Raw genomic sequence first — 13,229 nt, 5'->3', positions numbered from 1 at the left:
AGATATTTCTGTGTAGATTTGAATAACATTCTTAGTTTAAGCATTACTGCCACAGGCAAGCTTCCAGAATGAATTAAAAATGCAAAAAATGCACATTTGTCTTTTTAATTTCCTTGTTAAAATCACCATCTAATATACAATGACCATTGAAATTCTAAGTTGAAGCTTGTAGTACAAGACATTGAGTCTCTCTGTGCAAAATTTTAGGTTTCTATCTTGCATAATAAAGATTATATTACACTTTGAAATATGTATGTTTTGAGCAAAATGCAAAAAAATCGAAAAATTCAAATGCCTGTATCTCTGAAACCGTTGGAGATAGGAAACTCAAATTTTGGGGATTAACTTCTTTTAATAGTATCTCTGAGCCCTCCAAATTTCATTGAAATCTGAGATGGTCGAGCATAAATTTGTCAGATATTTGTTGATTTGGCATGGAATGACCCATTAATGTGCAGGTCGACACAGTTTCGTTACCTCCACCAAAGAGTTTTGAATGCTTTTGATTTGTTTACCTGACTGCAGGATTACACAAAAACTACAGGCCTGATTTTTTTTTTTTTAATAAAACTTGGTAGAACGGTGTAGCATGGGCCAAGGAAGAACCTGTTCAATTTTGGAGCACATCCAACTCACAGGGTGGCTCAACGAATTTAGTTTCACTTGCGCTAATGTTGCGGCATTTGGCCTTGGCAGATATCTGCGCTCTCCAACTGCCCTACACATGGAGTACTCACTCTGCAACAGTTACAGTGCCATTCTGTGTTAAACACAAGGCGAGATCTTCAGTTCATGGGATGTAGGTGTATGGTTCATAAGCCAGCCTACTTAAACACACCTCTGAATATAAAATTACAGTTATTCCATGGACAGGGCTCTCACACACACAAGCACCAGCAACAGACACAGAGGTTTGTACACATTTCAGCCTCTGATTCTGAGATCACACACTCGTGCTGTCGGTCACCCACACCACAACAGTATTCCAACTCCATAAACTTGACATTATATGAATGAGCATCTCGTACAGAGAACTATAAGGAGTCAGAATTTGTGCCTCAACCAACAAATGCATTAAATTTATAATTGGCAACAGAGGGGGAAAAAAATCATGCACTTTCCGTTCAATATCTTCAGAACAAAACAATAATGTCTATTGACTGAGTCTCCACATATGGATGTTTATGACGTACAAAACAATCCATTATGGGATCGATAATGCTTCACTAATGCTAAGTTCCAAAAAAATTGCGCTCTGGCTAACCAGAAATTAAATTAAGGTCAGAAGTTCAACGTATGCTGATCCCATTCCCTGACAGCAAATTTTGTTCGGCCCGCAGATCTGGAACGAACCATCCTTAAAATCCGCCCCGGATGTGCATGCTGGATCTGGGCCAGCATAGGTATGCAGTCGCCCTTAAATCTTTACATATGTCCATGAAATCTAAGTGGGTGAAGCCTAATGGTCCAAATTGCGATTTATCTACTGACCAAATTTGAGGTCGATACAACCTATAGTTTGGTGTGCTTAATCCCTTTGAGCAAAGAAACATAATGTTACCGCAAGGAGTCTCTGAAATACCAAGTTGGGATCTGGCATGGGATAACTCACCCTTGATGAGGGCAGGAAGAGCTCTCCGAGCTTTGGTTGGCAGTCTTCCTAGTGATAGTGTCCATACATGTCAACCTTTGGTCAATCAAACCTGTATAACCAACCTCTAAAATCCGTATTTCCCTTATAAAATCCGTATAAGATGCAAATTAAAATAATTTACCTAAAATTTGAATGATAATTAACAATGATATATCCAAGTTACTTTTTATTCAATATTAATAACAATAAACCTTCAGAATGAATACAAAGCTCCAATGTTCGACAAAAACACAAAGTGTCACTCTAAGGTGGGGTTTACATTAGACCGTATCAGCGGATCATCAGATTAACGTTTTTAAAATGATTAGTGTGCACACAGCAACACCAATACACGATTCGCGTGCACACAGCAACACCAATACACGGATACGCTCGGCTCCGCAGGCATCCTGCGCTCCAAATCACTCCGCCCTGAACAGCGAGTGCCCTCTGGAGGGTGCGCACTCCGGCCCTGCGCAGCTCACAGAGCGCGCGAGTGAAGTGCACAAGCAGTGATTTGGGACTGAGCCGTGTGATCTCAGTGCATGTTGGGCATGCGCGTCACTTACCACTTGCAAGTGGAAGGATGGCAAGCCTAAAGACAATCATAACTACACAACGGGCAGTATTTGCATCAGTATTTGCAGTATTTTCATACTTTTATACTCTTTAATGAAAGGTGATACAAGGCGGAAGTCCGCGCCGTTTTTCAGCAGTCGCGTCACATGACCAATGACAGCGAATCAGGAAGGTGGATGTCACAGTGACGTTGTCCAATGACGACGCCAGCTAGAGCTCAGCACAGCGTATCCGCGTATTCTCAATGTTTACACAGCACCGGATCAGACACGATCTGGATTGAATACGTGGACCCTGGCGGATTCACATTTCCCGGCATTTCCAGGCGTTTTAATGTAAACGGACAGTGCATCCGCGAAGAAAACGAGACAGATACGGTCTAATGTAAACTTGGCCTAATGTTCTGAATTGTACTCCATGACAGCTTTTTTTTTAGCAGTCTGCACCAATACTCACTAGGCTGCATGTCACAGCAAGTGTCTGTGTTGATGATGCCGGAGTGCCCATTCAGAATCTTTTTAGTCGTTAGTGAAAGTCGCTCAGGTGGAAATACACGTTTCAAACAAAATACTTCCCGGTTGGCGGGATTCTTGCAATGCGGTGTGCGCATGATCAAAAGTGGAATGAAGTCTCGCTACCACAAGATAATGCGCGATTTCATAAGACTCTTTACTGGCTGTTTGTGCTTTCTGTGGTGTACAGTACGTTTGTAAATGTTATGCGCTCTTTTATCATCGTGGGAATTGATTATAGCTCTAAATAAATATTGAAGTTTTTTTAAAGAATCCGTATAACTTTATTTGTACGCCCGTATTCTACGTTTATTGAATCAAATCCGTATAAAATACGGACATTCCGTATAGGTTGACATGTATGAGTGTCATGACAAATACACTAGGTGAATGAAATATCTAAAAAAAAAAAAAAAAAACTCATTTACATGATGGAAAAGTTAAATAATTTGACAGATCAGGGGAGACCCGAACTGCCTGCGGGAAGTGTGACAGTGTCTGAGGCCCCCCCGGTACAGAAGGGAACAGGCATACTACTTCTACTGGGGAAATCAAGTTGCCCAGTATGAAAACAAACTGAATACAAACAAGGACAAGAGCTGTTTCGACAAAGGATGATGATAAACTATTGGTTGAGTGTTATGTTAGGAGTGAACCAGAGAAGCGTGGACATAGGAGGTTACTGGAATTATGGAGACTGAGTGGAGTGTGGGACAAACTGAGGAACATTAGTGAGCAGAGGCTGGCTGACCAGGTATGGCATATATGGCAGAAGAAGTGGTTAAAAGAGTTGGAGCAGAATGAGATCAAAGAACGTATCTTGAGATCGGTAGGAGGCGTTGCAAGGGATAATGAACACTGTGAAAAAGGGGAGATGTTGACTGATGATGTAACCATAGAAGAAGAGGAGGCTGGTGTGCAAGTCGAGACAGGGCCTGCTGGAGATCGGGGCAAAACAGCAGAACAAGGTGAATTAGCTGGAGTGGATGGTGATAGTGTGGAAGTGAGTGCAAAAGCAGGGAAGTTGAGAGACCGGATACTCGAGGTAATGTGAAGTGGTACGTGAGAAATGTTACCATCACTGAAATCATGTGGCAGGCGAAGTTTGAAGATGCAGGTGAACAAGATCAGTGAAGCTGTGAGCTTAATACCAACATCGAGTGTTACAGAGACCAATGATCTGATGTATGCTGCGGCATTTGTCACCACCGAAATGCTTGGAAGGATGCCTAAGAAAAAGGCAGGAAGAAAGAATAGCATAGTAGCATGGAGGAAAGACTTAAGCAAGATTGAAGAAGTCAAAAGTGGAAAGATGAAGCTTGGTGACAGTGACCAAAGATGAATGGACCAGAAGTACCAACTCGTAGAAAGAGAAACACTCTGTGAGCAACATTTTGAAGCAGAAAATTAGAGCAGGCAGGGTAAAGAGATATGATGAAAGATGCCTCCAATTTCACCAAAACCTTCTGTTTAGAGCAAGCCAGAAGTTGTTTTATGATAAGTTGGATGGCATAAAGGATGGACAGACGGAAACACCTGACCCCAATGCTTCCACTCAGTTTTGGAGTAAAATCTAGTCAGCGGATATAGTCCACACTGAAGATGCTGTGTGGATTGGTGATGTTGAGCAAGAGTGGGGTTGGAAGGAAGAAGCAGTATGAGAGAGACCTCACAGAGAAGGATGTGAAGGCAGCAGTGGATAAAATGCCGAATTAGAAAACCCAGAGACCAGACTTTGTATAAGGTTTCTTGTTTAGAAAGCTGACTGGATTACATTCAAGGTTGCAGTCACAACTACAGGATTGTATAAGGCAAGGCAATGTACCCGAGTGGATGGTAAAATGAAGAACGGTGTTGGTGCAGAAAGACCCTAAAAAGGTGGTGGAGGTCAGTAATTACCAATAGCATGCCTGCCAATGATGTGGAAGCTGTTGACAGGGATGATTACAGAGAAAATTTACAAGCATTTGGAAAAAAAAAATCTTTTGGCAGATGAACAAAATGGATGCAGAAAGGCATCTAGGGGAACTAGGGATCAATTATTGATTGACAAGGCAATTCTGAAGAATTGGAGGAGGAGAACAACAAACCTATCAATGGTCTGGATTGATTAACAGAAAGCTTTTGATATGGTGCCACATTCATGGATTCTAAAGTGCATGGATATGATGGTTTTTGCAGGCAATGTGGTAAATATCATCAGGAATACCATGGCAAAGTGGAAGACAGTCTTAACATCAGGTGGGAAAGAGCTGGGAGAAGTTGAGATAAAATGTGGTATATTTCAAGGTGACTCACGATCTCCATTGTTGTTTGTGGTCATTATGTTGCCATTGACAGTGATCCTGAGGAAGATGAGAGCTGGTTACAAGCTGAATAAAGAGAGTGACCCCATCAATCATTTGCTGTTCATGAATGATCTGAAGTTATATGGTGCAAACAAGGACCAACTGGATTCTCTGATACAGACTGTGAGAATCTTCTCACAAGATATCAGAATGGCCTTCGGGTTAGATAAGTGTGCTGTGTTGGAGATGAGGAAGGGACGGCAGCATAACAGCACAGGAATAGATCTTCCAGATGGTACTAAGATGCGGGAGGTAGAGGATGGAAGAGGATATAAGTATTTTGGGATAATGCAATTAGATGAAACATTGAACATGAAAATGAAGACAAAGCTCAGACAGAAGTACGTTAGACAAGTTAAGTTATGCCGAGCCACGCTTAATGGAGGGAATCTGGTAGCAGGTATAAATTCTTGGGCAGTGGTGATGGTGAGGTATGGTGCAGGTATTGTTGAGTGGACAAAGGAAGATCTGACAAATTTGAATAGGAAGACAGAAAATCCTGTCGATGAATGGGAGTCTCCACACAAGGAGCAATGTAGCAAGACTGTACTTACCGAGGAACGAGGGAGGTAGGGGGTTGGTAAGTGTGGAAGAGTGTGTGGAGCATGAGACTAAGTCTTTGTATAGTTACCTACAGGAAAGTAAGAAATGGATGCTACAGGCTGCACTTGCAGAGAAGGTGCTTGTGGAAATGGAGTCATTGTTGGAGTATAAGAGTAGAGTGTATGAACAGAAGACCAAAGATTGGGAGGAGAAGTCACTGCATGGGGCATTTGTGTAGAACATGGAGGAGATTGCAGTGGACGAATCATGGAAGTGGTTGCGGAATGGATTCCTGAAAAAGGAAACAGAAAGAATGATCTGTGCAGCTCAAGAACAGGCCTTGAGGACTAACTCGGTCAAGTGCAACATTGACAAAACAGCTGAATCTCCATTGTGTAGGGTGTGTGGAGAGACTTCAGAGAGTGTCCAGCACTTAGTCAGTGGTTGCATTAAGTTTGCACAGAAGGAATACCAACAGTACCATGACAAGGTTGCGCTGAGCGTGCACTGGGAGCTATGTATGGACTGGAGCATGGAGAGAAGTGGTATAAGCATAAGCCTATGGCTGTGGTTGAAAACAAGCAGGTTAAGTTGATGTGGGATAGTACCATCATCGCTGATAGATGCATGCCATACAACCACCCAGACATCACGCTGGTGCTGAAAGAGCAACACAAATGGATTATGGTTGATGTGGCAGTGCCGGATGACAAGAATGTAGTGAGAACTGGAAGATTGAGAGGTACACGGACTTGAGTTTTGAAATAAGAAGGATACACCAGGTAGAGGTGGTGATTGTGCCGATAGTAATTGGTGCTCTTGTTCTGCCTATTTCAGAAAACGTGATTCAACAAGCTATACAGATTTTCCTCCCCTTTCTATGTCACAAGTGGAGCTCATTAGAATTGTCCTGCCTCCTCATCCGAGTATCTCCATTCATGGCTTGAGAACTGCCTTTGTGAATGAATATTCATGAGGAAAGTGTGACCTGATTGACTGGTGGATGGGGGGGGGGTGAGCAGTAGCTCATTATCATTTAAAAGAATAGATACTCAAATCAGTTGTTTTGAACAGGGCTGTTTAGACAGGGGGAGAAGGATCTGTGGTGTTTTATCTTTATGGTATTTTTGACCAAACCGGAGTTTTTTTGTTTTATTTTATTTCTTTTTCTATTTTTTTTCTGTGTGTTTGTGTAGTTTGATGTTTGTTTTGATGTTTGTTTGAGTGTTTTTTCCACCGGTTGTGGTGTAGCTCCGGACCTAGTTTTGGGCGTCAGTTCCCTCCAGGTCTTGGTTCGCCGTGGGCGATGCCTGCGCTCCCAGCTATGGACTGCAGTGAGCTCGTTGCTCATTTTACATCATGGTTGTCCAGCGCTCTGCGCTTTAACGCTTGGCGTGATGTTCCGAGTGATGTTGCTTGGTGGTGTCGCGGCGGCTGTGCAGGCGGTTTGGGACACACCAGCGCTCTGCGTGGCGGAGCTTCTCTGCTCGCTTTGTGGATCCATGGCGTGGTGTTCGAGCGATGTTGTTGACGGCGTCGCGGTGGCAGTGCTGGAGATGTGGGACTTGTTTTCGTGTGCCTTTTGGTGGGACTGTGGCTGCTACACCACGGGAATTACATCCTGACCCCTACTTGGTGGACTTTTTACTTTTTATTTATTTTATTTTATTATTTTTTTAAATTATATTTTTATTTTTTTCTTTATTATTGTAAAGCGTCCTTGGGTTTCTTGAAAGGCGCTATATAAATTTAACTTATTATTATTATTATTATTATTATTATTATAAAGCAGATCACAGACATTTCATTAAGACCTCAGGGAACTGTCAAATTGTGGAAATGGGATATAATACACCACCTTTAAATGCTAGTGGGCGGAAGCTTGTTTCATCACACCTGAAGCCAATTCATCAGTTGCTCGTTTTGATATCATACAACAGTTTAATGACTAACTCATATCTCAGAAGTGCTGAAATCTGCTTTAGTTTTTACACAACTGATGAAAACGGGCTGCTGCCTTTCAGAGCCAGGAGTAAGCTTCATTGCTTACTTCTGGTAATGAGAGATTACCGTTAATAAAGGATGTTTGTGTGCACAGGTTTTGTGTATAGGGTAAATGTCTGTAAATCTCAGTTGATAAATTTAAATATAAGGAATCACATTTCTACTTGTTGCTTTTATTTCAGGTAGAGTCTATGATCCGAATAAGCACTGTGGAGTCATAGATCCAGAGAGCAAGCGGCCTTGCACTCGATCTCTTACATGCAAGGTTTGTTACATGTTTCACTCAGATTCTTCATGATTTAGTCATATTGGATGTGTTCTTGTAAGATCAAATATTTCTGGGGAGCTAAAGATACTGTTATGTATGCAGACACACTCTTTGACTCATCGTCGTACAGTCCCAGGTCGGAAGAAGGACTTTGATATTCTTCTGGCTGAACATAAGGGCCGGGCTAAAGAGAAAGATGCAGGGCAGAAGAGGGAAGCAGCAACTAGCCAATCAGCTCAGCCGACCCAGCCACTCAGTCCTCCTTCCAGCACACCTTCAGGTTGTCACAATGGCAAGACCACGCCTACTGTCAAGCTGCGGCTGGCCAGCACACATATCCAGAGGTACAAACAAAATGACCTAAAGGATGTCCTCACTGTCAAGTTGTAGTGGTTAGCATGGAAGCAAACTCCACACCTATTAACTCCTTTCAGGAAAATTGGAAAATTAATAACATGTGAAATGAGTGATGCTTTGTGTTGAGATCTTCAAGTCCGAAAACTGCATGACAAGAACCCAATTAAACAAATGACACAAAACATTATATAGTTCTTACATTTATTCACTGGAAAAATTATTAAACATAAGAATATCTTTGTTGGAAAAATGATGTGTACCTCTGGGAGTACCCTAATATTTAATTTAAAGGGGTAATTTGGGGAAGTCAGGTGTTTCAATCAAAGGGATGGCAATCAGGCATGAGTGTAGCAGGCCCTCACATGTTTCAAAAACATAAACTTGGGTCTTCACTGTCAAAGTCTGGTCTTCAGCACACAGATTTATGGAAATGTGCCATACCTCAATCAAGAAGACCATGAGGACCTTAGAAAAAGAGTTAGTGATGCTCACCAGGCTGGAAAGGAAATTCAGCACCACTATTACTCTCACAACACTGTTGTCTGGTAAAAATCATTCCAAGGGCACAGTGAATAATATTATGGGAAGTCAGAAAGAACCCCAGGGTAACCTCTAAGGACCGACAGGCAGGCTTGTAGTACATGAGTCCAGGACTTGGACTCGAGTCTGACTTGTACCCTAATTTTAAGGACTCGTGACTCGACTTGGACTTGAGAACTGATGACTTCGGACTTGGACTCGAGCATTAACTGCATTCGGACTCGTAAACTGGAGACGAGGACTTGGATTTTTTTCTTTATTTTTTGTAACATGTCATAATAATTTGGCATAAGATATTTATATCTTGTGTACTAATTTCGTGCAAGAGTGTCACACCTGTGCGCCTTGGCACGTGCATCAAATAGACTCTTGCGCGCGCTGTAAACAACTCGCACCTGCACAGGATTAAGGCACGATCAGTGCACCTATATAAAAACTGTGTGAAAACACACTTGCTTTGCGAAGTGTTCAGTTGCATTGCTGACCCATTAGAGAGCCTTATTTCCTTGTTTGGTTTCCTGATCTCTGATTTCCTGTTTCTCGTCTTTGATTCTGCTGAGTCTACCATAGCCTGTTTCTGCCTCGCTCGACCTATTGCCTGTTTCACTGTTTTATGATTTTGCCTGCTGTTCTAGATTGTTTACCTGTCTTCACTTGTATTAATAAACACACCTTCTGCACTTACATCCATCTCCCAACCATCTTCGACAGAATACTTCACACTCCCTGACAAAGAGAAGCACATTCACCTGTTCGTACGTCATGTTCAGGAACAAACTAATGTTAATGGTGGTAAAACAGCCAGCGTCAAATGGTGCGGTTGGTGTGTTGGACTTGACTCGGATTGATAGTGGACTCGGACTCGACTTGAAAATTTTTTAATGACTTGGACTTGACTTGGATTTGAACACTGGGGACTCAAGACTGGATTCGGACTTGAGGTTTAGTGATTCGACTACAACACTGCCTACAGGCCACTTTTGCACTGAATAATGTCAATGTTCAGGAGTCCACCATAAGGTAAACCCTGAACAAGGACAATGTGCATGTTAGGATAACAAGGAGGAAGTCACTGTCCAAAAAGAACACTGCTGCTCATGTCAAGACCACAGAGATAAGCTAGAAGCCTGTTGGTAGAATGTTCTGTGGACAGATGAATCCAAAATAGAACTTTAAATGAAAATCATTGGCGCAAACCAAACACTGCATTCTAACACAAGACCCTCATCCCAACTGTGAAGCATGGGGGTGGCGGTATCATGGTTTCTGGCTGCTTTGCTGCCTCGGGTCCAGGATGGATCATCTTTATTGATGGAACTATGAATTCTGGTTCGTACCGGCAAGTTCTACAGGAGAATGTCCGAGTATCTCCAAAATGGCACATCTTGTGGGGTGTTCCCAGTATGCAGTGGTTAGTACGTACCAAAAGTGGTCCAAAGAAGGACAACCGGTGAACCGGTGACAGGGTCATGGGTGTCGAAGGCTCACTGATTCGCATGGGGCACGAAGGCTAGCCCATATGGTCCAGTCCCACAGAAGAGCTGCTGTAGCACAAACCGCTGAAAAAGTTCATGCTGACACATGTCTGTGAAGGTTCTCAGTCATCCAGGCCATAGTAAACCGTAGGTGCTAAAGAAGGCAACTGGACTTGCTTGAAATTCTTGAAGACGTTTCACCTCTCATCTGAAAGGCTTTTTCAGTTCTGTCTGACAAGTGGGAAGTTCCAGGTATTTATCCTCTAGTGGACCAAAAGCAACCCTAAGGAGAGTCATTGGGGTCACATGGGTTGTTGAGTCATCCTGTAGGTATTGAGGTTTTTCACCTGACGTCACAGGGTCACGTGACGCCCCGGTGTCCGCCATTTTGAAGGTCAAGCTAGCTAATGTCAACAACAGTAGCTAGTATGTTACTGTAGCAATGTTTACGTTCAGTCATTTGGATGACTGTTAAAACCTTTCAGTCTCAAGTTTTTCCTTTACTGTATTTACTAGTTTACTATAATTATGATCCGGCAGCTATTTACACCGGATCCAGTGTAAATAGCTGCTGGAGCCGACGTCCCAGCCTGCCCGAGCGCGCTAGCTCCCAGCCTGCCCGAGCGCGCTAGCTCCCAGCCTGCCCGAGCGTGCTAGCTCCGGCAAGCTCGGACGTCGGCTCCGGCAGCTATTTACACTGGATCCGGTGTAAATAGCTGCCAGATCATAATTACAGTAAACTAGTAAATACAGTAAAGGAAAAACTTGAGACTGAAAGGTTTTAACAGTCATCCAAATGACTGAACGTAAACATTGCTACAGTAACATACTAGCTACTGTTGTCGACATTAGCTAGTGCTAACAGCTAGCTGCTAGTACACTGCTACAACACAGACACCGACCCTAATAATACAGTTCTTGGTCATTGCCTGGTAACAGCAAATTTATAACGGGCCATGTCTCAACAGACTAAGAAGTTATTTCAATGACATTTAATAACATTTTGTTTATCCTGAGGACCGAAAGTAAATGAAAATGTGAACAAACCTTAGCTGTAATAAGATGGCGACCACCGGCTCCAGGGACGACCCGCTGATGTAGGCATGTTACCCAGCCTGACACAAAATATTTGTAGGCATCCAAACTCTTGTACGCTTTCAGATCAATACCTGTGTATGGCGATGGGTTTTTAACGACATAGGTATACAGATCATGTGGGCCGAAGTCAGGTAAAGACGAGGGCTTCGTGTACTTCCGTACGTCAGTGAGCAATCCTGGTGGAAGCAGGTAAACGTCGTTCTCTAGGCCTGCTAACCTCAATTTTTGCAAATACCTCTCCCTCTGCTCGCCCTGTAAATGCCCTACGTCGCTGGATAGTGAAGGTGTTTTCTGCATCTCGCGCCTTTTTCTTTTATGTTTTTCGTTTGTCGCCTTCCTCGCATTCAAACTGATTCGAGCCGTGACGTCCAAAATGCCAGCATCACATGACTTGGTGGGTGAAAAACCTCAATAGGTCACTGGGGGCTGGTGTGAATGGTGTTAGCAGCCTAGAGAGTCATTAGGGTGATCTGTGGGTCGTTGATGCTGACACCTTTGTGTTATGTTCTGACTGATGGGTGTAAGTGGGTTGTACAACAAGACAATGACCCTAAGCACACAAGTTAGTCTACAAAGAAATGTTGTGGAAGGACCTAAAAAGAGCAGGTCATGCAAGGAAGCCCACCAACATCACAGAGTTGAAGCAGTAGGTTTTTTTTATTTTATTTATTTATTTTTTTAAGGAGGAAGAAGCCAAAATTCCTCCAACCCACTGTACAGGATTGATCACCTGTCACTTTAAACATTTAGCTTAATTTATTGCTGCTGAAGGGGTTCACACCACTTACTGAAAGCAAAGATGCATCCATCCATTATCCGTAACCGCTTACCCTGTGCAGGGTCGCGGGCAAGCTGGAGCCTATCCCAGCCGACTATGGGCGAGAGGCGGGGTACACACCCTGGACAAGTCACCATATCATCGCAGGGCTGACATACAATTGATTCACACTCACATTCACACCTACGGTCAATTTAGAGCCACCAATTAGTCTAACCTGCATGTCTTTGGACTGTGGGGGAAACCGGAGCCCTCGGAGGAAACCCACACAGATACGGGGAAAACATGCAAACTCCACACAGAAAGGCTCAGAACCTTCTTGCTGTGAGGCAACAGTGCTAACCACTACACCACCATACCGCCTAAGAGCAAAGGTTCACATACTTTTTCCAAAAAAGATATTCAATGTTGGGTAATTTTGCTCAATAAATAAATGTAAAAACTGTAAAGTTTGTGTCATTTGTTTAATTGGGCTCCCTTTATCCAATTTCGAGACTTGATGATATATTGTAGAGGTTTTAAAACGTGTGACAAATGTGTCCCAGAATACTGAAATCATGACACCTTTTCGCTTGATGGACAGAGGTGTTTAGGCTCTTTTGTGCCACCTAGTGATTATTGCTGTCATTGCTACAGATGTACCTAAAGTATGTGAACAATACTCGCATTGACGCTTGGACCACATGTGCACATGGAGTCACTTGTCAAGTATAACCCTCAATTAAGGATGTCAGTTTTCTGGGTTGAATGTCTGCCTGTATTAGTCTGTGATTTTCTGCTGTTTGTTTAGTTAAATCCAAGTGTTCGAGAATTAGATTCCTGTCTCCTACTCTGACCATACATGTTCCTCCCCCCCATTTTGCTTGGTGTGTACTCTTGCACACATTTAATAATAATAATTTCCCTCCTATATTATTGCTGAGAACTTCTGGCACTGACAGCTGCAGTTTCTTTTGCCTTGTGCAAAAGGTCATAATCATTCAGCTCCAAGAGCATTAGTGAGATCAGACCCTGATGTTCGGATGTTGAGGCTCTAGTTCCAGTTCATCCCAAAGGTGTTCAGTGGGGTTGAGTTCAGTCAGGGCTCTGTGCAG

General features: G+C 42.9%; 1 protein-coding gene across 5 annotated transcripts in view; it reads left to right on the top strand.

The window, feature by feature from the left end:
- Nucleotides 1-13,229, top strand: part of atxn7l1 (ataxin 7-like 1) — a 69,449-nt gene that overhangs the window by 37,488 nt on the left and 18,732 nt on the right. For all 5 annotated transcript variants that reach the window (XM_060903837.1, XM_060903835.1, XM_060903836.1 and 2 more), the window contains 2 exons: nucleotides 7,802-7,884; nucleotides 7,990-8,231. In XM_060903837.1, coding sequence (XP_060759820.1) covers nucleotides 7,802-7,884; nucleotides 7,990-8,231 — 325 coding nt within the window. The remainder of the gene's footprint in view (nucleotides 1-7,801; nucleotides 7,885-7,989; nucleotides 8,232-13,229) is intronic.

The sequence above is a fragment of the Neoarius graeffei genome, chromosome 21 (genome assembly GCF_027579695.1).
Source record: "Neoarius graeffei isolate fNeoGra1 chromosome 21, fNeoGra1.pri, whole genome shotgun sequence".
NCBI lineage: Eukaryota > Metazoa > Chordata > Actinopteri > Siluriformes > Ariidae > Neoarius > Neoarius graeffei.
This window is presented reverse-complemented; position numbering and strand designations above follow the sequence as displayed.